A 24,974-nucleotide genomic window follows, 5' to 3' on the forward strand; every position below is an offset into this window, starting at 1 on the left:
GTTTTGTTTACTTTTTTTCCCAAAGTCGTAGGAAGATATGAAAACGCATTAAAGAGAAAAAAGAAAACTTAAAAGGAGAGAACTTTAAAAGATATATACTTTTTAAAAGGGGGGAGCACTGACAAGCACCATGAGAAATGGGATTTTTTTTATACACAACTCTTTGAATGATGGAAATTGTCATTATTAATATAAAGGTCATTTTTAGAATATTTTTGTTGCCTGGGTCTTTTTGCCCCACTGTTTGTTTTATCAGGGGAGTTTGATTCCCATCAAGCTCCATGCTTCTTAATTGGCTGAAAATAAACTGATTCCCCATGAAAGGCCACCAATCAGTTTATTTTATTTCATTTTAATCCTTATTGCCCAACAAATAAAAATTCTGAGCAGTTTCCAGTGTCTCTGTGGTTCATTTAACACAAACCTATAAAAAGTCACCTCATGCCTCCCACAAGTTTTCTGCTGATCATCTTGAGCAGTTGCGTCATACAAAGGAAGGTATCAGTTAAACAACAGTGATCTTCCACACAATTCACAGGCATTGCTGATCGTGGAGAATTTTGGGTATTTTACTCCTCTATGTACTGGTTTAAAACACACTGGTTTACATCTGGGAACATAATTCAAATAGGTAAGTGCATCATTGTAGATATTAAAAAGGAGACATTACAATTTTAAAAATTTTATTAGGCTGTTAAAAAATATGGCATTGACAGATGCTTCCACATAAGCAAAAGTGGAGGAATATCAGCAGAACTTTTCAAACTGGTTTGACAGCTGACCTTCACCTCCTGCCAATGTAGCATTATTTACACTTAACAGTAGCAAAAAGCAAACGCCTGATCCTAGCTGATTCCAGAAACGGTCTGTAGTGTATAATGCATTGGTCAAAAGAAATGTTAAATGGCACCTTTATCTTGACAAATCTTGTACACTTCTTCCTATCCATAAATGACCCCTACGGTAGACTCAAGTCACCACCTGGGTTTAGGACCACCTTTCAAGCTCAATGCATGTAAATCCTGAAATGCAGTTTGAGCGGTAGGTCACCAGTTACATGAAAGCATATTCCTGCATCCCTCCAGTGACTATACCATGTGAACTATGTGGAGAAACACTTAGAGTGAAGGGTGCTAGATAACTGCATAAACCTGCCGTAGGCCCTACATGACAAATTCATAAGCATTGCACACGCACATCCATTGATCCTATTGCTAACTGAAAACTTACATCATCCTGACATAATCAGAGTGTGAAACATCACCATGTTGTGTTAGTTTATTTCAGTTGGAATAAGTATATATGCATGTTAATGTATTGCTTACAAATGCATTATGCAGGTCTTACAAGAGCAATAATTCAGTGATGAGAATAGGCCATTTAGCCCTTTGAGGCTCATCATTTTACCTACAGTTTACAGTGTAATCTGGCATTGTGTCAAACTTGGTCTTAAACACTGAGAAGTCTCTGCTCCCTCAGCTAATTCCACTAGTAACTGTTAGAGAAAAACTAAACTCCTTGTGTTAGTGCAAAATTGACTCCTTGCTTGGCTATGTAGGAACCTTCACAAAGTGCTCCCCCACATAGTGATCCTAAGTTTACAGTTCGGTAATGGCACAAAATACGCACACACATGCAAATCTAGCTGCTCACTTCCAACTCAGGAGACATTAATCCAAAGGAGAACTTTTATTAGAAAAGATCATTTTTTGCTTCATCTACATACGCTAAATAATCAACCAACATTTCGGTGTCTCGAGTAATGCTATGAGTACGACTTGCTGTCAAAGTTGTGACATGGATACATACACTACATGAAATTATTTCAATGGCATTAAAATAACTGACATCCATGATTTCAAGCACTGATTAACTGTAACATACTAAAAGTCACTTTAAGTGTGGCAGGGTCTCAACTATCACCAAGGTCACAATGAGTTAATATTTACAAATCCATCTTTAATGGCTGCAGCTCATACCTGACCTCTCCAACACCACACATTTACTCTCATTTGCACAAAAGGGTGAAAACAGGGGCTGTAGATGTATGAAAATAACATGAAATACATGCAGAGTGACACAGAATCACTGATCATGAGGACATGGTTATGAATTAACACTGCAGCAGCTGCTTCAGAGCTTCAGCACTGAATGGGTGCGAAGCGCAACGCTGAGCTAACTCCAAGGCACAAAGCTGTGTGTGACTGGACACTCCAGCCTTCACAGACCACGTAAGGTGCTTTGAGACCGTTTCACATAAGCAGGATTTTCGACTGACTACCACTTGAAAGAGCTTTTTTCGAACAGGTAAATGATGGGGGTGGGGTGGGAGTGGGGCGTAATCTAAAAGCCAGTTCGCAAAACTTTAATAAAGATGTTGAATGACGCTTCATTTTTTCATAAGCGAGCAAGACAGATACACATCACAGGCTTTCATATCAGTTGACAGGAGTATAAAATACTGTCCAGTACAAAAAGTCCGCTCCACAGGACGCTGTTCTCTACTCGCCGGCCACCTCCTCCGCCTCTTTGTTCTTCTTCTTTTTCTTCTTCTTCTCCACCTGGGGAGGCTCCTCCTCTACCTCTGCCTCTGCCTCCGCCTCCGCCTCCACCACCTCGCTCTTTCTCTTCTTCTTCTTCTTCTTGGCCGGGGTCGTGTCCTCCAAACCGTTCTCTGCGAGCGTTGCTTCCTCCACCGCTTCTTCTTCCGTCGTTACCTCTCCCTCCTTCTGCCCCTCCCCCTCCTCAGGCTGCTTCCTCTTCTTCTTCTTCTTCTTCACAGGGGTTTCTGTCTCTTCCGGCATTCCGTTCTCCTGAGGGGCGGGGCAGAAATATGTAAATAAGAATGTGAGCTTAGGACACTGTTGGTAAAGACATGACCTCCTCACCTCCAACTGCATTTTTGTATCCTGCTACTTGCCTTGTTTTTATGTGTCAAAATGGTGGGATGTTCACACCCCGTCTCAGATTCCCACTTACCTGGCTGCTGGTCTTGTCCTCACCCTGGCTCTCCTCTTCCTCCTCAGCCTGCTTCTTCTTCTTTTTCTTCTTCTTCACGGGTGTTTCTGTTTCTCCGTTCTCCCCAGTCTCCTGAGGAAGAAAGGGGGAGAGGTACTTATGATACAAACTGGGTAATGTTGTAGCATGCAGTTCACGCACATTCTCTTTCCCCTGATGCTTTTACTGACCTCTTCGGCCACCTTGGCCTTCTTCACCTCGCCCTCCTCCTCTTCCTCGGCCGTGGAGAGGGCCTCCAGCTTCCTCTTCTCGCGCTTCTTTCGTTTCTTCTCCTTCTTCTCCAGCTTCCTCTTGATCTCCGCTGCCACCTGCGCAGCCTGAGGACAGTCTGGGGTCAGCAGCTGTACTGACCAATCACACCGAAGCGACTACTCACAAAATACCACCCCCTTCCCCAGCACTACTCAGTAACACGTGGATGCCTTGCATCGACTTCCATGTAAGACCAACAATATGATTCATCTAAAGAGCTGGCTCCAATTCTGTCTGCAAACTGAGAACCGACTGAATGCATATACTGATAGAACAGCATACAGAGATTGGGTGTGTCAATGCATGCTGGACAAAGGCACTTGGTATATTCCAACTTCAGCCAACACAGTTGAGGTCTTACATGCCATGTGATGGTGGTGCAATCCCAGGCTCATTAAATAAGCTTCTACCCGCAGGTAACAATCTCCTAAAGAGCCGCGATAACTCACACCCCAGTTCTACATCGCTCACCGCCACAGCACGTGGCTTTCATTTTATGTAACCACACTCTAAGCTCCTGCCACACCCCGCCCTCCGCCCTCACCTCAGTCACGGCCTCCTTCATGACGTCCAGGTTCTTGCGTGGCGCCTCGCCCGTCTCGTAGAAGGACAGGCGCTCCTCCACCTGGTCACGCAGCTTATCCCCGAAAACACTGGTGGGCACCTCTGGAGGGATGGGGACAGGGTGAGAGCGAGGGATGAGCAACCACAGAGAGGGAAGGAAAGAAAGACATGAGTGAGAGAGAGAGAGAGAGAGAGGGGTAAGACATGGCAACGCAGACACAGGGTATGGCTGCTGACTGCAGGCGCAGCTCAGTTTCACACTCTCAACATCCACCTCAAGGGTGACATACTGTTGACGAAAAATATGACCATCACTGCCAGCAGCCAACACATTTCTCATTACTCGCCTCATTATGCTTTCAGGGACCAAATGCCCTGAATTGCAGTTTCTGCCGAGGGCAGAGTGACCGTGTCACCGTAATATAGCCATGCGCTCACAGCGGTGCTCGCCCTCTCTCACCTGCCCCGTGCTCAGACCCCGCCCCCACTCACCTGAGAAGCAGTCGATGCGCGAGGCGATGGTGCACTTGTTGGCCAGGTAGCGGGAGATGCGGCCCTTGTTCTTGGCAGCGGCGCGGCCAATGAAGGTGGAGTGGAAGATCAGGCCGTATTTGGGGGTGTTCCCTCGAGTCTTCAGGGCTCTGGAGGTGGGGGTTCAATCAGGGTAACAGTTACCAAGGAACCCCTTGTATATTCAACCAACCCCCACTTCTACTGTTTTATATGGCAAAACATATTATATTACAGCAAAACCAGGGCAGCTTTCACAGCTTATACTTCATAGAAAAGCCATTTATTCAGCACAACACTTACTGAGGTAGCTCAGGTACACTCATATGCTTTCATCTTCAAGTACCTGACTCAGTGTAACAACACTCTTGGTGCAGTTTCAACAGATCTTTAAACATGGCTTGCAAAATTTGGTCTAATACTACTAATGCTGAAATATCCTACAGCCTGAACACATGGTGCGGGAGCGTGGTCACTATACCTGAACAAGGCCTTCTCTGCTCCCAGGATCTGCACCGTAGACGCTGGGTACTTGGCCAGGTTGGTCAGGCTCCCGGCGTGGGAGATGAGACGTGCCCCGACCTGCGGGAGAGACCGCGATCCCGTTAGCCCCTGCGCTGGCAACCCCTGCCTCTCTTGCCCGAGCGCTGGGGCGGAGAGGTGTGGGATACGCATCCAGCAATGGTTATCGCTGCATGGACAGGTTTGGCACTGCATCTTGTGTCCCTCCAGTGGAAGAGCGTATGTCCATTGTGCAGACTAACGGGGCATGCTAACGGAGCGTGCGGTGCGGGCGTACCACTTCCCCGATGAGGGCGGCCAGGTTGGGGGCCACCTGGCCCATCTTGGAGCGCAGGTACTCCTGCAGCTCCTGCCGGTACTCCGCAAGGGAGATCACTCTGCTGGAGAAGCTCTCGATGTTGATCAGGTCGATCGGGGAAATATCCATCCCTGCGGGGGGGGACGGAACAGTCTAACTCAAAGCTGCATTTGTGAGTGACAAATGGAATGTAGCTGAGCATTATGACCATGTTAAGGCCATTATGTACTTTAATTCACCTGCATTTACAACTATTTTATCTGGGTAAATGAGGTTACTCTATGTGTATGTGTGCGTGCATGTGCATGACTGTGCAGGCATGTGTACTACATACACACACACACACACACACACACACACACACACACACACACAATAGAGGAGTTTTTACACTCTATTCCTAACAGCTACATGTTTACTCAAGAAACTCAGGTTGGATACTACAGCAGTGTGTCACAGTCAAATCTGCAGCTTCCTAGTTTATGATAATTAGTCCACTCTGCCGAAAGCTGGTTTTTCTCCTGAAGTTCTACTGTATACTGTACCACTGGCCCATCTCCTGACCAAGCAAAGGACGGCAGATACTGACCCATAGAGCTGCGGGACGCCTCCAGGATGGCCTGGGCCTTGGCGCTGTCCATCACCACCTCCTCCAGGGCCTCCAGCTTCTCCTCGCTCAGCTCCTTCCTGTTCCCGATCAGCCGGGCCACACGGCAGTACATGGAGTTCTCGCTCACGATCTTCACCAGCTCGGGGAAGTGGTACCCGTACCACTCACTGCAGCACAGGGACACAGGGAGGAGAGCAAGAGAGAGGGGGGTGATGGGGAGAAGAGAATGTGTGAACACTGTGGGGGTGTGTGCTGTGAAACGGCAGGTTTGTTTCATGGCTGCATCGGGTCATGGGGGGGAGAACTGAGGTGACATGATGTTCCAAAACTGGAACTACTACAAATTCTGGTGAACTGTTGGTGCATTATATCCCTGCCGCTTTCACTGACACATTCCATGCACATTTGAGCTATATGATATGAAGAAGAAATATGGCAGAGACCAGTATTCCAAGGGAGGGAGGGGCTGAGGGAGAGAGAGGGACAGGGAGGGAGAGAGTGAGAGAGGGTAAGGAGGGGGGAGAGTTGGAGAGGGGAGTGAAAGAGGGGGAGGGAGACAATGAGAAAAGGGCAGGGGGTAGAGAGAAAGGGTGAGAGAGAGACGGGGAGGAGAGAGGGAGAAGATGAAAGAAAGGGAGGCAGGTAATAGGGAAAAGAGGAAGAGGTATAGAGAGAGAGAGAGTAGGACAGGGAGGGGACAGGGACAGGGAACAGCTGCCATACCGCACACGCATGGAGAAGGTGTTGATGTCCTTGTCCAGCTGGTCCAGCAGGGCGATGGACTGGATGATCATGTTGTCGGCCCGGTTCACGTTGAACTTGACCTTTGCCCTGGAGTAGCTGTGGCCCAGACCCAGCTGGGCCTTGGACGCAGCCTGGGCGGTCAGCCCCTTGACGAGGGAGTGAAAGTGCAGACGCACACCTGAGTGGGGAGGGGGGTGGGGAAAGGCAGCAAAGGATGATGGGTAAGAGAATCAGAATATGAACCAATCTACTGGCAGGGAGAGAAGGGACTGGAATGGAAGAGAGGACCTTTCTAGACCGTGAAACCATGCTAATCAGAACATTTTCCCCATAGCAAAAGTCATTTCACATACACGGCAAAATGCTTATAAAATTAATGTATAAGCTGTTGACCAAACCATTCAAACCACCTATCTGGGACTTTGACATTGGCCTGGGGGAGGGATCATATGATGGTATTGGTCTTGTACCTTCCAAAGCAGGGTGGGAGGGTTAAGAGGCAAAAAGTCAAAGCTTTGGCTGCCACAAAATCAATATCATTACACTGTGACTCATCTTTGCCTCCTGCACATGTTATATCATGCCAGAGATGCGATGTTAACCAACTACACACCTTACAACTTCCCACCCCTTTCTTGTAATCTCTGCAAGGCTTTCCAGGATAAAAATATTTCCAAGGATTCTAAAGGACTGTGAGAACCCTGTGAGTTTGTACTCCCCCAGTGCCTCTCACTCTCTTACCTCTGATAATCTCTGCCACAACACCCCCCGTCTGACAGGAGATCCCCAGCTCCTCCTGCAGTGCCGCTCCAATCTTTGCATCACACACCCCTAACACTGCTTTCTTCTTCTTACCACCGGGGGGCAGATTTGTCTCAAGGAACAACTTCAGGTCTGCATGCACAACTCCTGGTTGGGGGGAGGACATAGTATGCGGTTCATTGTTTTGGTCCGTGAATAATTTTCGCAACAACCAGCACCATTACCTGAATTGCCACAACAGAATGGGTTGAAGTCCCATGTATTTACAATATTCTTAACTACTTAAGGCTTTACTCACAGTGCTACAATGTGTACAGGTGCACATGTCTAGCTTGAACTATAGAGGCATTTAGAGTTAAAGGCAGGAAATGAAGACCCATATCCTGATAAACCCACACAAAGCATCCACCACAGGGAGGGAACCGCTCCTGCGACATCACCAGCCATCAGTGGGTTGCCAGATAACTGACACACTGTCGAATCCAACCCAAATTCCGGAAACCAAGGGAGGGAAAACCAAACACCTCCCAGGAAATGGACTGAGAGAGTGACCTGTCCGCTCCCTGACACCTGACCCGCACTCTCACCTTCGGAGATGGCATTGATGTTCTCCAGGGCCGCCTGGGCTGACTTGAAGGGGAAAAACGCAGATAGGTTCACCATGTTGTTGAACTTCCCGATGTTGAGCACACTTTCCTCCACCTGAGACAGCGACAACAGCAAGTCACACAGGCACTCACACACTCAGGGCAAACCAAACACTTACAACTAAATCTGCAGCACCAAACAAAAGCAGTTCCCTGTGGCAAGGTGTTAAAAAAGGTCAACTAAAACACTAAGAAACAATTACAGTACAAGGCAGTTTTGTTCTCTGATTGTTTGCAATAGTAAGGACAGATTCACACAATTTATCATTGGATTTCAGCGAGCCATTAGATCATTAGTTGAATAACTAAGAACAGCACTGCAATAACACCCACTGCACCACTGAAGATCTGACCTGCGGGAGCAGCATGCCAATCTCCTCCACCTCTTTGACCGCGAAGAGGGCATAGCCCGCCGCGTGCTCAAACAGCACGTGCAACAGCACCTACAGGAGAACAGAAATGTGCAGGGACATTCTTGCATGGTCAGAAATAACTTACTTTGCCTAACGATTCTGTGCCACAAATGACCATTTGTGGTATTTTGGAGAATGTGTAGCTACTTTAAATCAGTCTGCACACTACTTGCGCTGTACCACAAATTTTGTTACACACAAAATACCCCCCAAAAGAATCTTCACTGCAATAATGAATTACCTTCAACAACCAAGCCAATGTTAAATAATGGCAAATGCACAGTTACCATAAACTTCCATTTATTTTGATATCAGGTCATATTATGTGCATATTATGTAAATAATCGTTCAGTTTATTTCGTTCGTTCAATAATCGTAGGGCATTACTAACAAACGATTCATATTCTTGCTTTCGGTCCCCTCTGACATTAACTGACATTACTGCAGTGATTAAAGGTGTGAAGGTAATGATAGAAAGTAGACAGAAATGGACAGTATACAGTGACAGACAAAATAACAGAAAGCTCTAAATGGACTGTTGTGGGAGCCTCAACATGAGAGCTAAATTGATAGTTTGACGCCACCGTTGCCTCTCAGAAAACAGGTTCACAGCGACAGAGCAAGTGAAACATCTTATTGGAAACATTTACATTTACATTTATTTATTTAGCAGACGCTTTTATCCAAAGCACAAAAGTGCATACAGTAAGTATAGCGACAGTATGGGGACAGGATGTGTACAGTTCGACAATGAGACAGTTCTCAGCTGAGAGCAAGGTCTGTTTGAGGACACAGTACTATCAGATTTGTACAACTACATCGTACAGGGCAACTAATATGATACACCTTCAAAAAGCAAACTTCAACAACTTCAAACAGCGCAATGAGTGTCAGAGTAAAGGCGGCGACAAGAGACAATTTAAAAAGCACAGCAATTTACGACAGCACTGATGGGGAGGGGGGCAGCAATCGTGTGCTGGGTCAGTCCAGGTAGAAACAAAGCGGATTATATCCGAACAATAGTGCGATAATTTGGTCCACACGTGCTTCACGCCACTCCGATCTACCACGGTGAGGCGTTAGACAACTAACTAGCCACCAAATGTATCCGCAAGGCATGATATGAAACATGTAAGGGAAACGACCAGGCGACAGCGTCATCTCTGACGCACTATTTACTAACCAAACATGTAGTCCCAGTGGCTCGGATTGCAATTCTGAGATTGAGTTTGCTACAGGTTGTATTGTAGTTAGTTACGGTTGCCATTTAGCTACAGCAACCACCATAAAAATCGAAACACGTGGATCACTACAACCCTAAAAAGTAATTTAAAACAATAACACCAATCAGTCTATCTCGTTGTTTATCTTTATGCGGTATTGCACCGATTAACTTGTTCGTATCATATATTACAACAATAAAAAATTTGGCCATTTTATCATAGTACTACACTGCATATTGAGGCCTTGTTTACGTCTGTACACCAGGTAGCTAACCACAATTCCGGTGTAGTTTAGCTCGATAGCCAAAACACTCTGCGGACCAGTGACAAGCGAACTAGCTAGCTCCAGCGCCCTTGCCATAAATGTACTAAATGCACATCAGCTAAAGCAGTAACACATGTGTCGCGAGCGTCCGATAGCAGGACAGCTAATCCTAAAACGTGGAGTTAGCTAGCTAGTGCAAACTAGTCTGCGGCTAACTATGTCGTCTCCCTCCAGCCCTTTAAACCCACAGGCCAACATTCTGCAAATACCTAAAATTCTATGGATAATTCCGGTCGTGTTGTTCCAGCAACTGTCAGTAATAACGCATGCATATGTTTAACTGACTCACCATAATTAGCAAAAGTTTTCGCGTGTAGCATGAAACGACGCTAGTTTCCTGCGCCTCACTACGCGCGTGCTACTTTCCCAGGACGGGTCACTGTACGCGCACGCAAGAGCGCAGATTACGTCTCAATATCGCGAGATTTTGGTACCTGAGAGCAGTGAGTAACTATAGGTAAGTAGGCTGGCCAAGACAACTTTAAGTATATTCGAAAAATATTGTGTAGCTTTGACTATTGGTGATACAATCGAACGAAAGACGACTACGGATCAATAGACACATGTTTAATGTATTGCAGCTGTACAACTATTTGAGTGACTGCAGTTATGTACTACAATGATACCCGACACCAAGAGCAAGTTAATTTATTTTACGTGAAGTGAGTCACAGGAATTTTCGGAACTGACAGCTAGCTAACTCGCTGACCAGTAGTTCATCATCAGCTGTTTGGTTACCTTACTATAAAGGAGAAGACATTACAAACTGTATGGTTGGCGCGTTCGGATTCACTGCTTTCTAATAGAACAAAGGTCGCTTATGTCTAGTTGGAACGCAATAAGCTTCACGGTTCCATCCGCCACGCCCTCACAGCGGACACAGCAAGGAAGAGCACAAGTGAAAAGATCAGGAATTCTGCTACCAAAGCTCGTACATCTCCATGCTGAGTGTCTACATGTTTAAGTATGTATGATTGGTTCGTGCTCATCCTCACAATCGTAGCAACTTAGGGTAACTTCACAGTACACTTAGTAACAAGTAGGTTTCAAGCGACCTGGTCTGAATTAACTAGGACTACGCGATATCCCACAAGTGGCCTTGCGATGACTAACAAAATGTTAGGAGTGATTGCTGCATTTCCATTCCATGTGTTTCCAGTGACGCCCAAACTAAAGGGAACATGTAACAGCCTATAAACTCTGCCAAAAGAACGAATTCAATCAGGGACTGTATGTGGAAACATGTGACATTTTCAGTTATCTCCTTTTTTCAGAAACACAACTGGGTAGCAGGAAGGCGGTAGAGTCCCATTTAGTTTACTGATCAGCGGACAAGAGATGCCGCTTTTTCGAGGGCTTGCGTCTCTTGCGGTGGAAAAAGATGGAGCTACGAAGAGGAAGAGTAAGATCGCAAGGAGAGAAAGGGACAGAGGGGAAGAGGGACGCTGCAGTTCCCTCGCGAGGCTGTGTCTGTGGAGCCTGGCTGAGAACATGAAAGACGTGTGGACTAAAGACTACACCGAGAACTACATCGACCGTTACTCATTTCGTTACGTCATGGGCCCGTTCAACATGCTCCGTGAGTTATAGAGATTCCGTTTCCGTCCGCTAGAAAGGATGTGAGAAAAAGGGGAGGATGTGAGAGAGATGCATGGATTTATGAGAGCAATATGTAAATACCCGGGGAGTCTGGGGAGTACTAATAGAGTAGAATGGTTGGATCTTTGTGTTATGAGTCAACTCGGCATCATCTCGTGTGATAGGGGAAAATCGAGTACTTTACTTCACCTTCTCTCTGTTCAAAGTATGAACAGAGTTAGACGCTTTGCTTATGTTCAGATCTATGGAGTAAATATATGCATTGCTAAACAACTGAGAAAGTCGAGCCACATTCTGTACCATTTTGCGTAGACTGAACCCTGTGTCTCTTCCTCCTCCCACCTGTAGCTGGGGAGCTGGTGGAGGACCTCCTCTCGCTCCTCTCCTCCCGGCGCCTGGTGACGCGCGCCGCCCTGCACCTCCTGCTGCTGCCGCAGCTGCGCTCTCTCTCACTGGCTACCTGTTCTACGCTGGTCAGCCCCGGCCTCTGCAACATCATCGGGATTCGCTGCGGGGTTAGTGTCCAAGAAGTCCTGTACTGACAGAAGAAAAAAACGTACAGTAGAATCTGTTTTGGCATGATACCCTTTTTTAAATAAGTCAAATTCGTTTGAATCCTCTTGCTTTTGCTTTGTTTCAGTATCTCCAGAGGAACAGCACTAACCAGCATGCTCATGGACTTTTTACTAACACTTGTAGTGTACAGTTAGAAAGTTACTGTTTAATATAGTATTATATATTCAGATGTTGAAATATTCAGAGCCAGAGGAAGTTAAATATGTACTTAATTTTCTCAGTTCAGGCAAGGCAGGTTTTAACATTGACATGGCTCATTTCCAGGTTATCTTTTCCTACATCCTCTAATCCTGAGTACCTCTGGATATCTAAAAATTAGATTTTGGGGGAAGGATTATTGACATAAATTGACAATATGAAGCTGCAAAGGAATGATGAATTAATTACAGCTGACTGAGAGCATGTGCTTAACATGCTGATCATTCTTTTGTGCCTTGAAGAGAGGAGGAATATATGTGTGATAATGTCATTTAAAACTATTTCAGTTATCTGTGATTGTGTTGCAAAATATGTTGTCAGCCAAGCTCTATATAAGCATATATATATCAGGTGTTTTCTACATACTGAAGGAACTGTTTTACCTCTGGTGCACCCCAGCCTGTGACACTGCTCTCTGTTGATCTCCTCCCTCAGGGTCTGTGCTCTCTGGACCTCTCAGGCGCCCAGCAGATCTCCACCGCGGTCCTGGGGGACCTCCTGGGGCTGCTGCCCCGCCTGCGCTCCCTCTCGCTGGCGGGGACGGCGTGCGACGGCGGGGTGGTGGGCGTGGTGGGCGCCCGCTGCCCGGCGCTGCAGAGCCTGGACGTGTCACGCTGCCACCACCTGGCTCCCGGGGGCCTGCTGTGCCTGGCCCACCAGCCGCACGGCTACACCGGCCTGCCCCTGCGCAGCCTGCAGGCTCTGGACATCGGCTTCGGGGAGGAGGAGCCCGACAGGGCCGCCGCCGCTGCCTTCCTCCTGCTGGCCCTGCCGCTCCTCAGCAGCGTGGCCCTGGAGGGGCTGGGCGAGGCCTGTGTCCTCATAGCGGGCAGGGATTTCAGGGAGGCGGAGGAGTTCACTGCCAGGGCGGGGGTGCCCAGCCTCAGGGAGGTGTGGGGCCAGAGGGTCCGGGGGGAGTTCAGGCGAGAGGGGAAGGCGGCGGCGGAGGGGAAGGGCCAGGGGGAGGATCCGGACGGCGAAGAGCAGGGCGGGTGGCTGTCGGACGCACAGCCGTCAGATGCACAGAGTGAGGATGAGGACGAGGAAGAGGAGGAGGGTGAAGGAGGGAAGAAGTGGAGGAGCAGAGATGGAGGGAAGAGTGCGTGGCTGAGCGGAGGAGAGTCAGAGGGAGACAGACAGAGGAGGGGGGAAGGAGGCGATGATGAGACACAGGTGAGCCTGTGTTTGCGGGAAGCGCAGGGCGTGTCATGGGAAACTCTGGGAGCTTTGGGACGCCTGTGTTCAGAGCTGCGCTCCCTGTCGCTGAACTGTGACGGGGTGGTAGGGGGGAAGTTAGCCAGGGCGCTGGCAAAATGGGTGGGGCAGTTGCACAGCCTCTCTCTCCAATCCACCGCCACTTTGTTTGAACTGATCCCTGCTGTACGAGCTGTGGGAGCCTCCTTGCTCTCCCTCTCTCTAGAGGGAGTTAAGATGGACGGCACTGCATCCTTTCTGCAGCTCCTATACGACTGTCCCAGGCTGAAGACCCTCTGCATACACACAGAGCCTCCAAACAGCAATGAAGAAGAGGACGAAGATCAAAACCTCCGGGATCTACCTTGCCTTCCCCAACTCCGTTCTCTCACACTCAAGTGAGTACATTACATTACATTATTGGCATTTAGCAGACGCTTTTATCAGGAGTGACTTACATCAGTTATAGTTTTTCTTACAATGTTACCCATTTATACAGCTGGATATTTACTGAGGCAATTGTGGGTTTTCCACGGGTACAGCAGCAGTGCCCCAGTGGAAAATTGAACTGGCAACCTTTCGGTTAAGGGGTCTTCCACACTGGTTGGCAGTGCTGCTCGTTTTGGGTAACAGCTGTGCTATCCAACATGGCAACCCAAATGAATGCACACTACCAGTCAAAAGTTTGGACACACTTTTCTTTCTTTATTTTTACTGTTTTCCACATTTTAGAATAATAGTAAAGCCATCAAATATATGAAATAACAGAAATGGAATTATGCTGTGACCAAAAAAAGTGTTATAAACAAACCAAAACTGTCTTATATTTTAGATTATTCAAAGGAGTCAAAAAAGAATTTTTCAAATTAAATGTTTTTTTAGAAAGAAATTCATTCATAGGCATCAACTTCCCTATTTATATTTGTCTAAGAAACAAATTTCACATATTTAAGCATGTCTTTAGATGAAAATGTCTTTGAATGCATGTTTCCCATGCATATAAAAAAGCACCAGCTGTTGGTGTTGATGAAAGTCATTTCCGTTGTGTTTCCTGTCCTGCAGAATGAGAAGTAGAGGTGGGGAGGGAGGAATGAACAAGGACAGGAGGGTCAGAGCTCATTCCGGGACTAAGCACAAGAGGGCTTGATGAGGGATTCAGGGAAATTAATGATTTCAGTGATTGGGGAAATTGAAGACTGTTCTATAATTTTTGACCTTTGGTCATAGTTGTTCTTGTGGCGTGGGAGGGGGGTCTGGAGATGTGTGAAGAAGGAGCTGATGAGTCTGGAGTACTGTGACTAGGGAGAAGATTACAGACTGTATGGAGGAGAGAGGGTTGTTTTGTAATTGTAAATGCCGGGTAATGACCTGTAGCTCTCGGGGGGTTGTACACACTGTGTGTGTGTGTGTGTGTGTGTGTGTGTGTGTGTGTTATAGTGACCCTACAGCAAACTCACGGTAGTTTTTGCCACAGATAGTCCGTGTTCCTAGACAGATCCTGTTCAATATGGCTGACTGACTCTTGTACACATTCCACTGTTAGTTTGTATGAGTAATCCTACTGTCTGTTGTCACATTGGGTGGTGTCCTGTGAGAACATACCACAGTTACCTTAAGTGGATCGTGACTGTTTGCACACTTGTTGTAGGCGGGTGTTATGTGAATTGGTTCCATCCCTTTCTGTTGTGTTTTTGTTTAAGTTGCACTTAAAGCTTACTCCAAGGTCTCCTACACCACTGTAGCTTGCTTGCTGATCCTCACTTGTAAGTCGCTTTGGATAAAAGCATCTGCCAAATGAACTAAATGTAAAGATGTAAAATGTTTTTCCTTTTCCGGCTGCCATCACACCCAGGGTCGTTCCCTAGTGCCATCCGTGTGAGGGGTTTGCATCTGACTGCTGTTCGTCTGCCTCCTCTGTCCCACAGCTTCTTCTTAGACCAGCGGCAGTTGAGGCCTGTCATATCCTGGAGGTCCCTGAAGTGGGCGCTGTTGGCCTTGCTGGGTGGTTCCCCTCTGCTGGAGAGTGCCTCCCTGGTGGCTGTTCCGTGCCTCATGGACTCGGTGTTCCAGGCGGTGCTGGGACACCGGCCGGAGGCCGCGGGCGCCTCGGCGTGCCTCCCTCTGCAGCACCTGCACTATCTGAGTCTGACCCGCTGCGACGTTTCTGGGGAAACAGCGAGGCAGCTGGTGGCCAGCATCAACTGTTTGACTACTTTGGACTTGAGTGGGTGCTGGAACGTGACCTTGCCCTACGTCCTGCGTTTACGAAAGAATGCCACCAGGAGGCGACATCCTCTTACTGTTATCTGGACCTGATGCTGGACAGATAGAAAACCATGCCATTTTTTGGGTATTTTATTATATTTTTGTATATGCATTTTATCACAGAATTTTGAAAACAGCCGAACTGTGTTACAAAAATCATTCCTGCTGGCTTAACAGTGTGGAGCTCTGGGAGGAAAAGAATAACACTATAACACTATTGGCAAACTATCAGCAGCAGCATGTGTTTAAACATGTTCACTGAAAAGCAAATCAAGGAAAAAGACACTAAAGCAACTGTGAAAGTGTAGCACAGGTGACTTATCCTTCTTGAATGAGGAATTTGATATGAGCCCAAATTGAGCTGAAACCCATATATAAGTACAGGGACTTAGACTGACAAAAATGTCTCAACATCCCTCACCTTTGTACTTCGTGTGCAGGTCATCACATATACCTAGAATCTTTGTGCTGCTGGTGACTGTTAAATGTGTGTCTTTGTGATCATGGAGTATATTTAGTTCTGACTCCCAGAATGCTCTTGGAAACCTCGTGAAGCCAGCAGGAAGTCGGCTGTCGAACTTTTGTGGCTTGGGCCAGATGTCAGGCCAGGGCGTGTGGCAGGGGGCACACGCACACACATTCATCTTTTTTATCACATAAGATTATTATTAATTCATTAATTTCTTATGATTTTTTTCATGGACAGCCAGAGTTGTATTCTTCTCACTCTTGTACTGTTAAAAAAAGATCATGGAGCCTTTGCTTTTTATCACAAACAGAAAAGGGTGATGGCCCCTAAGGTAAGAGTCAGCAGTTTTTTGTTGACATTACCTGGTGTTTAGTTTATGTCGCCCACAGTTTATACCGAGAGGAGATTTTCTTGGAATTTTAAAAATATTTTTCGCAATCTTTATGGACTGCCTCTTTTAATGGACAAAGATTAAAAGTGCCTCCCAACCATGTCCCAAAAGCATCTTGAGTGTGATGAAGCCATAATTTAAAAGAGTAATGTGTGATCTCTCCAGGTAGGAGTGTATTTGTACTGTCTCTTACAAACTCTGTGAAACTATATTTGACCATATCCAGCTGTCTGTATTAGACTTGTTTTCAGGTAACAGTTCTGTCCTTCAGAACACAAATAGCACTTCATAAAAATCTGATTTCAGCACTGAAAAGATTGTGATTTTTCTGTGTTCTGTGGTTTAATTGAAGGGAGACTTGCGTATTAGTTGGCACACTGCTGGGAATTTTCAGTCAGAGTTCGAGAGGAAAGGAATTAGTCGAAAACTGAGAAAGAAGAAATCCGAAAGTTTCATCTGTGATCGGTGACCTGAGTCAGTGACCGTCTGTGACCCAATGTTATGTTTTGTTGGTCAGTGTCCATGGATTTGGTTATGCCGCAAGAGTGGGGTGGAGTAAGGGATGGGCTGACTGTAAAAATGAGGAAAGCACCTTAGAGGACAGTCAAGGAACTGGATACTGTGATAGACAGAAGCGGTACAGCCAGCCTTGCCTGTTTTTATCATTAGTAAACACCTGGAGGAAGGAGAAGAGCCACCAGAGTTGCAGTGCACAGGTAAGACACCTGCCACAGACCAACAGCGAAGAGCTGACTGCTATGAAATGGGTGGTGGATTGACACGGAACAGCTTAAACCGTGTTTGCCTGACAGTAACTGAAAGGACTGTGCTATTTTATCTTGATAGGTATTATGTTGCATAATCCTGCAGATTAATACAGCTGTAGTCACAGAGGGACAGTTCGTTGGGTGTTTTGATTGGGTGGGTGGGCAATTTGAAGGTTGTGTGCAAAGGGTAATTATTCAAGAGCCAACAGCTGATCTGATTTTGTGAATAAAGCCTTTGAAGAAGAACATCAGAAAGATATTTCCTCTTAGCTTTTTTACACTGCTGTGTTTATTTTCCCAAAGCTATGATGGAACCTCTTTGACTCTCAGGATGTTTCTTCAACAGATCTAATCCCTGATCAGGGCAGGAGTGATTCAGGTGATGATGACATCCCCAAAGACCCAGTCAATCTCACCACCTGTGCTTTACCTGTGCCTCCTGGTACTGTCTGGCCTCTGTGGGGTCCATGGAGGGAAACTCCAGGTGTACCAGCTCAGGGCCTGGGGCCTGCAGGGAGACTTCTGGAGCCACGCCGATCCCTACGTGAAAGTGATGGTCGATGGTCACCTTCGTCATTCACGGTGGTTCAAGGATAATGATCGGTCAGTATGGAACGAAGTTTTCGAGTTTAGCGACATCAGTAGTGGCAGTATTCTAAGGCTTGAGGTGTGGGACAATGATGTGTGGTTTGATGACCTCCTGGGCATCTGTTCCACATTTATCCAATATGGGGAGCGGACACACAGCTGTAACCTCAGTCTTGGCTCTTTCACTTACTCATACAAATTCACCTGATACAGGAAGGTGTCAGGATAACAGCAGCATTCACTGTTATCACAGTTCTGAACCTTTGATGTTCTATTCACAATAAAATGTAGCCATTTTGTGTTTGATCTTGAGACTTCTTAAATATAACTAAAACAAGACGTAAATGCTATTTGTTCTTATTTGTTTGTGTGCATGCTATTTGAATGTATATATTAAAGATTCTGTAGTTAACTGCATACCGATACTGTATCATTTAGTGAATATCAATGAAAGTAGATGTGAACTGTTTCTTTTTGAAAATACCTGGCTGGAGGGATGTGCTGTCTGTGACATCATAATAGGCGAGTGCTATTTGTGGCATAAGGTATTTGGTGTTTGTTCCATCCCATATTAACACCTAAAGGATCAGTTTACACGTCATTACTGCTAGGCAAGACCAACACAGTTAAAACCATTTATTTCAGTCACAGCACCACTGTAACTGCGAAACACTTTTCTGAGCATGTTTTGGGCTCAGAATAGTAGATTCAAATACATTCTGTCATGCAAGATCAAAATATTATGACTGATTAGGTGTGGACGTTGCAGGCTTTTACAACCAACCAATCAATCAAATAAACTTCATCATAACCCACCACTCAATTGTAGAATTAAGCTGTATTTACATAGGAACCATCATTTTCATATACCGCAAATACCCAAAGCTCTGGTATGAAGGCACCACAGTGACACATGAAGGCACAAGTCTGTCTGCCACTGAGAAGCCTGAGTCTTACTGCAGCATCCCATAAACTGAGATGTGTCTTTTTCAACATCCCACACCTTTGTACTATGTGCAGGTCATCACATATGTACCTATCTTTGTGCTGCTGGTGACTTAAACGTGTGTCTTTGTGATCATGGAGTATATTGGAGTGTTGAAGATTAACTTGTGTGCCGTCTTCAGGCTGGTCCAGGAGAGCAAAGCTTTATTCTCGTACGCCAGCAGGAAGTCAGCTGTTCATCTTTTGTGGCTTGGGCCAGATGTCAGGCCAGGGCGTGTAGCAGAGGGCACACGCACACACATTCATATTTTTTATCACATAAGATTGTTAATCAGTTTTTTAATGATTTTTTTTTCATGTACAGCCAGAGTTGTTTTCTTCTCACTTGTCGGGGAAGTGAGAATTTAATAAAAATTAAATGGTCTGAGCCCAGTGGTCTTAGAAATTACTGCCTTGTTTATTGTCCGGCACTCTGAATACCGAACACAAATGACGAAAATTACTAAAACTCCTCACTTAACCAACATGTAAAATAAGTTTTAAAAATGTATTTAATGTAAAGACTATTATTAAATATATTAATTATCAATTAAATCACAGATTTCGCTGATAGGAAATGAGCAGTCTGATGGATCAACCTTTGCCAGAAATATACAATCACAACTGGAACAAATTAAAAGGTTTATTGAGCAGTTACACTAAGACAAAGACAAATTTCAGAGTCTGGGCTACAGACCTGGTCCACTACCTTAATAGACACTAAATTACATAAAGACATTAACAAAACAAGAATATGGATGGATCATGGAATGGATGAATGAATGCATGAAGAGAAAATTACCCAAGCCAATTGTTTACCTCTCCCAAGGAACAACACAGGAACCACTCACAACAGCAGCAAAACTCTAAAAGGAAAAATCCAAAAAGTTGCAGGAGAAACTGAGCAGATGGAATGGAGCACAAGCAAAACTGAGCCAAGCTGTGCAGATGAAAACTGAGCCATGGACTGAGCATAGGCAAAAACTGAGCGTAGTGGATGACTGAGCTGGATGACTGAGCGGATGACTGAGCGTCGAGGCCTGTTCTAGGCCTGACTTAAGAAGAAGCTCTCTCCACCTCCCTGACCCACGCATAATTAATTTTATGGTGGGAGAGAGCCTGAAAGTGTCTTCAGGACTTAATTTTGTGCTTTAGATCCAAACATCTGGAAATACTAGATATATTTTTGAGATTATCATTTTTACATTCAGGTCTTCATGAGCATCGCAGTGATACCAAACATTAATATGCATGGGTTGAGAGGAGAGACTTGGCTGAGAGGAATTGGTAAAATGGTGGTTTGGCCACTATATTGAGAAATAGACATTATCACATGACATTGGGGTTTTCAACATTTTTCCCATGACATGAGGGTACAATTAACTGTGAGGTATAAAAGGGTAAATGATCTGAACATGTAGATACACACAAGGAAACACACACACACACATGCACACATGCTGATTGTGCTCAGGAACGGGAGAAGGGGGGAAGAAAGCAACCCTAATAAAACCCTAGACCAGGGCAAAGAACCATAAAATGCATGGTACTCTCCTGACACACTCTTGTAATGTTAAAAAAGATAACTTCATTGAGCCATTGCTTTTTTATCACAAACAGAAAAGGGTGATCGCCCCTAAGGTAAGCGTCAACAGTTTTTTGTTGACGGACCTTGGTGGTAAATACATGTCGCCCTATGGTTTATACCGAGAGGAGATTTTCAGGGAATTTAAAAAATATTTTCGCAATCTTTATGGACTGCCTCTTTTAATGGACAAAGATAAAAAGTGCCTCCCAACCTTGTCCCAAACGAATCTTGAGTGTGATGAAGCCATAATTTAAAAGAGTAATGTGTGATCTCTCCAGGTAGGAGTGTATTTGTACTGTCTCTTACAAACTCTGTGAAACTATATTTGACCATATCCAGCTGTCTCTATTAGACTTGTTTCCAGGTAACAGCTCTGTCCTTCAAAACACAGGTAGCACTTCATAAAAATCTGATTTCAGCATTGAAAAGATTATGATTTTTCCATTTTCTGTGGTTTAATTGAAGGGAGACTTGCATATTAGTTGGCTGGGAATTTTCAGTCAGAGTTCGAGAGGAAAGGAATTAGTCGAAAATTGAGATAGAAGAAATCCGAAAGTTTCATCTGTGATCAGTGACCTGAGTCAGTGACCGTCTGTGACCCAATGTTATGTTTTGTTGGTCAGTGTCCATGGATTTGGTTATGCCGCAAGAGTGGGGTGGAGCAAGGGATGGGCTGACTGTAAAAATGAGGAAAGCACCTTAGAGGACAGTCAAGGAACTGGATACTGTGATAGACAGAAGCGGTACAGCCAGCCTTGCCTGTTTTTATCATTAGTAAACACCTGGAGGAAGGAGAAGAGCCACCAGAGTTGCAGTGCACAGGTAAGACACCTGCCACAGACCAACAGCGAAGAGCTGTCTGCTATGAAATGGGTGGTGGATTGACACGGAACAGCTTAAACTGTGTTTGCCTGACAGTAACTGAAAGGACTGTGCTATTTTATCTTGATAGGTATTACGTTGCATAATCCTGCAGATTAATACAACTGTAGTCACAGAGGGACAGTTAGTTGGCTGTTTGTTTTGATTGGATGGGTGGGCAATTTGAAGGTTGTGTGCAAAGGGTAATTATTCGAGAGCCAACAGCTGATCTGATTTTGTGAATAAAGCCTTTGAAGAAGAACATCAGAAAGATATTTCCTCTTAGCTTTTTTACACTGCTGTGTTTATTTTCCCAAAGCTATGATGGAACCTCTTTGACTCTCAGGATGTTTCTTCAACAGATCTAATCCCTGATCAGGGCAGGAGTGATTCAGGTGATGATGACATCCCCAAAGACCCAGTCAATCTCACCACCTGTGCTTTACCTGTGCCTCCTGGTACTGTCTGGCCTCTGTGGGGTCCATGGAGGGAAACTCCAGGTGTACCAGCTCAGGGCCTGGGGCCTGCAGGGAGACTTCTGGAGCCACGCCGATCCCTACGTGAGATTGATGGTTGGGGATCACCTCCGTTATACGCACTGGTTCAGGGATAATGATCGGCCAGTATGGGGCGAGGTCTTCGAGTTTAACGACATCAGTAGTGGCAGTCTTCTAAGGCTTGAGGTGTGGGACAATGATGTGTGGTTTGATGACCTCCTGGGCACCTGTTCCACATTTGTCCGATATGGGGAGCGGACACACAGCTGTAACCTTAATCTTGGCTCTTTCACTTACTCATACAAATTCACCTGATACAGGAAGGTGTCAGGATAACAGCAGCATTCACTGTTATCACAGTTCTGAACCTTTGATGTTCTATTCACAATAAAATGTAGCCATTTTGTGTTTGATCTTGAGACTTCTTAAATATAACTAAAACAAGACGTAAATGCTATTTGTTCTTATTTGTTTGTGTGCATGCTATTTGAATGTATATATTAAAGATTCTGTAGTTAACTGCATACAGATACTGTATCATTTAGTGAATATCAATGAAAGTAGATGTGAACTGTTTCTTTTTGAAAATACCTGGCTGGAGGGATGTGCTGTCTGTGACATCATAATAGGCGAGTGCTATTTGTGGCATAAGGTATTTGGTGTTTGTTCCATCCCATATTAACACCTAAAGGATCAGTTTACACGTCATTACTGCTAGGCAAGACCAACACAGTTAAAACCATTTATTTCAGTCACAGCACCACTGTAACTGCGAAACACTTTTCTGAGCATGTTTTGGGCTCAGAATAGTAGATTCAAATACATTCTGTCATGCAAGGTCAAAATATTATGACTGATTAGGTGTGGACGTTGCAGGCTTTTACAACCAACCAATCAATCAATTAATCTTCATCATAACCCACCACTCACCAGAATTAAGATGTATTTACATAGGAACCATCATTTTCATATACCGCATATGCCCAAAGCTCTGGTATGAAGGCACCACAGTGACACATGAAGGCACAAGTCTGTTTGCCACTGAGAAGCCTGAGTCTCACTGCAGCATCCCTGCAAAGAGAGAACCTTTGGAAAACACTGAAGCTGTTAGGTCCTCCTCGCAATCATGGTCCAGCATGTAGCTGACAAGAAGAGTGACATCCCCGATGCACTCCATCATCTTCTGACAATGCTGTGTGCACATTCTCCCCTTCAGAAAAGGCATTTACTTCAGGTCTGTTGCTTAAACTGCACTGGCAGCATGCAGTCTGTAGGCGGCAGTGTTTACCAGGGTACGCTTTTTAGTTAGCTCCGTCGTTCCCTTTGCAGTGTTAACTTACCTCTCTGGTCTTTGCCAAGTCTAAGAGTGTAGCTGATAGCTGTCTGTTCCTGACCACCCCTCCCCATGCTTCTCTGGCTCTTACACACTTTCCCTGTGGAAAAAAAAACAGACCTTCACACTTCTGCCCATTGGATGGGTTCCACTTGAAATGACTGGATATTACAGGATTCCTTTAATGTCTTGGAACTCTTTAATGGTTGCGCTCTTTTTTGTTATACTGTTGCAACACACCCCACCTCCTCCTGCTCTGGTCTGCACATGCCCAGCTCTCGTGTGTGTGGGACGTGAGGGAGGGTGACGCAGTGAAGAGGTCGGCCAGCATACATCCCGCGACCTCCTCACATTGCCCCACGGCTGATTACTGCGCCCCTCTGCTGTAATTACCTGGGATTAAAGGTGTTTCAAGATTTGTTTTATCTTTGAAGAAAAGCTAATGAATAATTCAGCATTCTCTTGACTGAAGGCTTTCTACTCGGGGTTCGACACGGCAGGGGGGAGGGGCGTTTTGACAGTTTTGTACGAGGCAAATTGGACAGGGCTAACAGGAAAAGTGGAAATAACACAATGCTACAAGCTAATCATTTCCATCCCGTCAGTCATAATGTTCTGCTTATGGTTCCCAAAAAACTGTGAGAAGGATGGAGGGAGGGAGGGAGGGAGGGAAGGAGAAGTTGAAGGTAACAAAGCGATAACCCTATAACCCTATACAATATACATCTGCTTTTCTATTTCTGACCCACACACACACCCCAACACTTGCACACCCAAACACTCACACTGACATACTGCAGTATGACGCACATTAATGTTTTTTTGTAGACTGTGCTTTATTTCAGGCTAAACTGAGATGTGTCTTTTTCATAGGTTACAGATGACCCTTGGTAGCAGAGTGTCAAATAAGGGTGGGAACACGGAAGTACACTGTCCAATGAGAAGTCCTTCTTATGATGATAGGCAGTTAGTGCTCCATACACAGAACTTCTCCCATATTCCCACACTGAGTTCTTCTTTGCCTTAATTTTATGATTGACAGATGTCTTTCTGAAATATTTCATTACCAACCAGGCTGTCAATATATGCATACTGTGATCATATTAAGCTTAAAACTAATATAAAGTTTATTTGTAGTTGATTTATTCTCTGGGGGGCAACTGTGAGACACGGCAAGTTGAATGCTTGTTCTGAACATAACACCAGTTGGCTCAGTAACAAGCACTGCACTGGTTTTCTTCCAAGTAGTCAAGCCAGTACTGATTTGGTGTACTGATGAATGGGAACTCAGTGCAGGTGGCAGTGGGTACAGAGACTCTGTGGATGGAACTCAGTCCAAGAGAACTATGCTGCTTATTGGTGGACACCATGAGGGAGTGTAATTACATTGGCCAGAGAGGCACAAGAAGTATTACCATTTTAGTCAGCTGCAAGTTGGCAAACAATATTTCAACCAGGGCACAACACACTATCTGCTCCTCTCAGCTTATCCTGGATCAGGTCACATAAACTAAAATCATAACCATGACCACTGTGTGAAAAAGGATGGAAGAAATCGGAAAAGGATCGGTAGGAGAACAGTCTATCTGCTGGATATTTCAGATCATCATTACAATGCAGGTAATCATTTTTGACTAGTTCAGCATACTCTTTCATTCTGAGTGTGAATCCTGTAGTTAAAATCAAACCCGGTCAACAGCGAGGGTCAAAGTCTATTTGGACTACTACATAGAAAACTGCACTCTTTGTTATGCCTGACATTTGGGGAAATAAGAT

The 24,974-nt window shown here is 45.3% G+C and overlaps 2 protein-coding genes across 2 annotated transcripts; one reads left to right on the forward strand and one right to left on the reverse strand.

The window, feature by feature from the left end:
* Positions 1–695: 695 nt before the first annotated feature.
* LOC118777220 (nucleolar protein 56-like) lies at positions 696–10,244 on the reverse strand. The gene is made up of 13 exons (XM_036528000.1): positions 10,178–10,244; positions 8,281–8,370; positions 7,868–7,982; positions 7,260–7,427; positions 6,498–6,696; positions 5,754–5,941; positions 5,144–5,295; positions 4,826–4,926; positions 4,327–4,475; positions 3,815–3,936; positions 3,189–3,335; positions 2,980–3,090; positions 696–2,813 (listed from the first exon to the last, which is right to left on the reverse strand). The coding sequence occupies exons 1-13, from the start codon at positions 10,178–10,180 to the stop codon at positions 2,502–2,504; spliced, it is 1,857 nt and encodes a 618-aa protein (XP_036383893.1). The 5' UTR covers positions 10,181–10,244; the 3' UTR covers positions 696–2,501.
* A 77-nt stretch (positions 10,245–10,321) lies between these two features.
* si:ch211-214j8.12 (uncharacterized protein LOC100000539 homolog) lies at positions 10,322–16,324 on the forward strand. Its single transcript, XM_036527838.1, has 5 exons — positions 10,322–10,345; positions 11,163–11,467; positions 11,836–12,002; positions 12,697–13,853; positions 15,381–16,324. The coding sequence occupies exons 2-5, from the start codon at positions 11,227–11,229 to the stop codon at positions 15,769–15,771; spliced, it is 1,956 nt and encodes a 651-aa protein (XP_036383731.1). The 5' UTR covers positions 10,322–10,345; positions 11,163–11,226; the 3' UTR covers positions 15,772–16,324.
* Positions 16,325–24,974: the final 8,650 nt, after the last annotated feature.

Source organism: Megalops cyprinoides, chromosome 4, assembly GCF_013368585.1.
Source record: "Megalops cyprinoides isolate fMegCyp1 chromosome 4, fMegCyp1.pri, whole genome shotgun sequence".
NCBI lineage: Eukaryota > Metazoa > Chordata > Actinopteri > Elopiformes > Megalopidae > Megalops > Megalops cyprinoides.

What these genes read in the sequence shown, in the direction of transcription:
- LOC118777220 (XM_036528000.1), bottom strand. An exon ending in GCAGAGAAGGCCTTGTTCAG is followed by an intron (nt 4,476 to 4,825) that starts GTATAGTGACCA and finishes CCCCACCTCCAG; the next exon opens with AGCCCTGAAGACTCGAGGGA. An exon ending in AGGCCAAGGTGGCCGAAGAG is followed by an intron (nt 3,091 to 3,188) that starts GTCAGTAAAAGC and finishes TTTCTTCCTCAG; the next exon opens with GAGACTGGGGAGAACGGAGA.
- si:ch211-214j8.12 (XM_036527838.1), top strand. Translation starts at nt 11,227, where the DNA reads ATGCCGCTTTTTCGAGGGCTTGCGTCTCTTGCGGTGGAAAAAGATGGA. An exon ending in GGGCCCGTTCAACATGCTCC is followed by an intron (nt 11,468 to 11,835) that starts GTGAGTTATAGA and finishes TCCCACCTGTAG; the next exon opens with CTGGGGAGCTGGTGGAGGAC. An exon ending in TCATCGGGATTCGCTGCGGG is followed by an intron (nt 12,003 to 12,696) that starts GTTAGTGTCCAA and finishes CTCCTCCCTCAG; the next exon opens with GGTCTGTGCTCTCTGGACCT.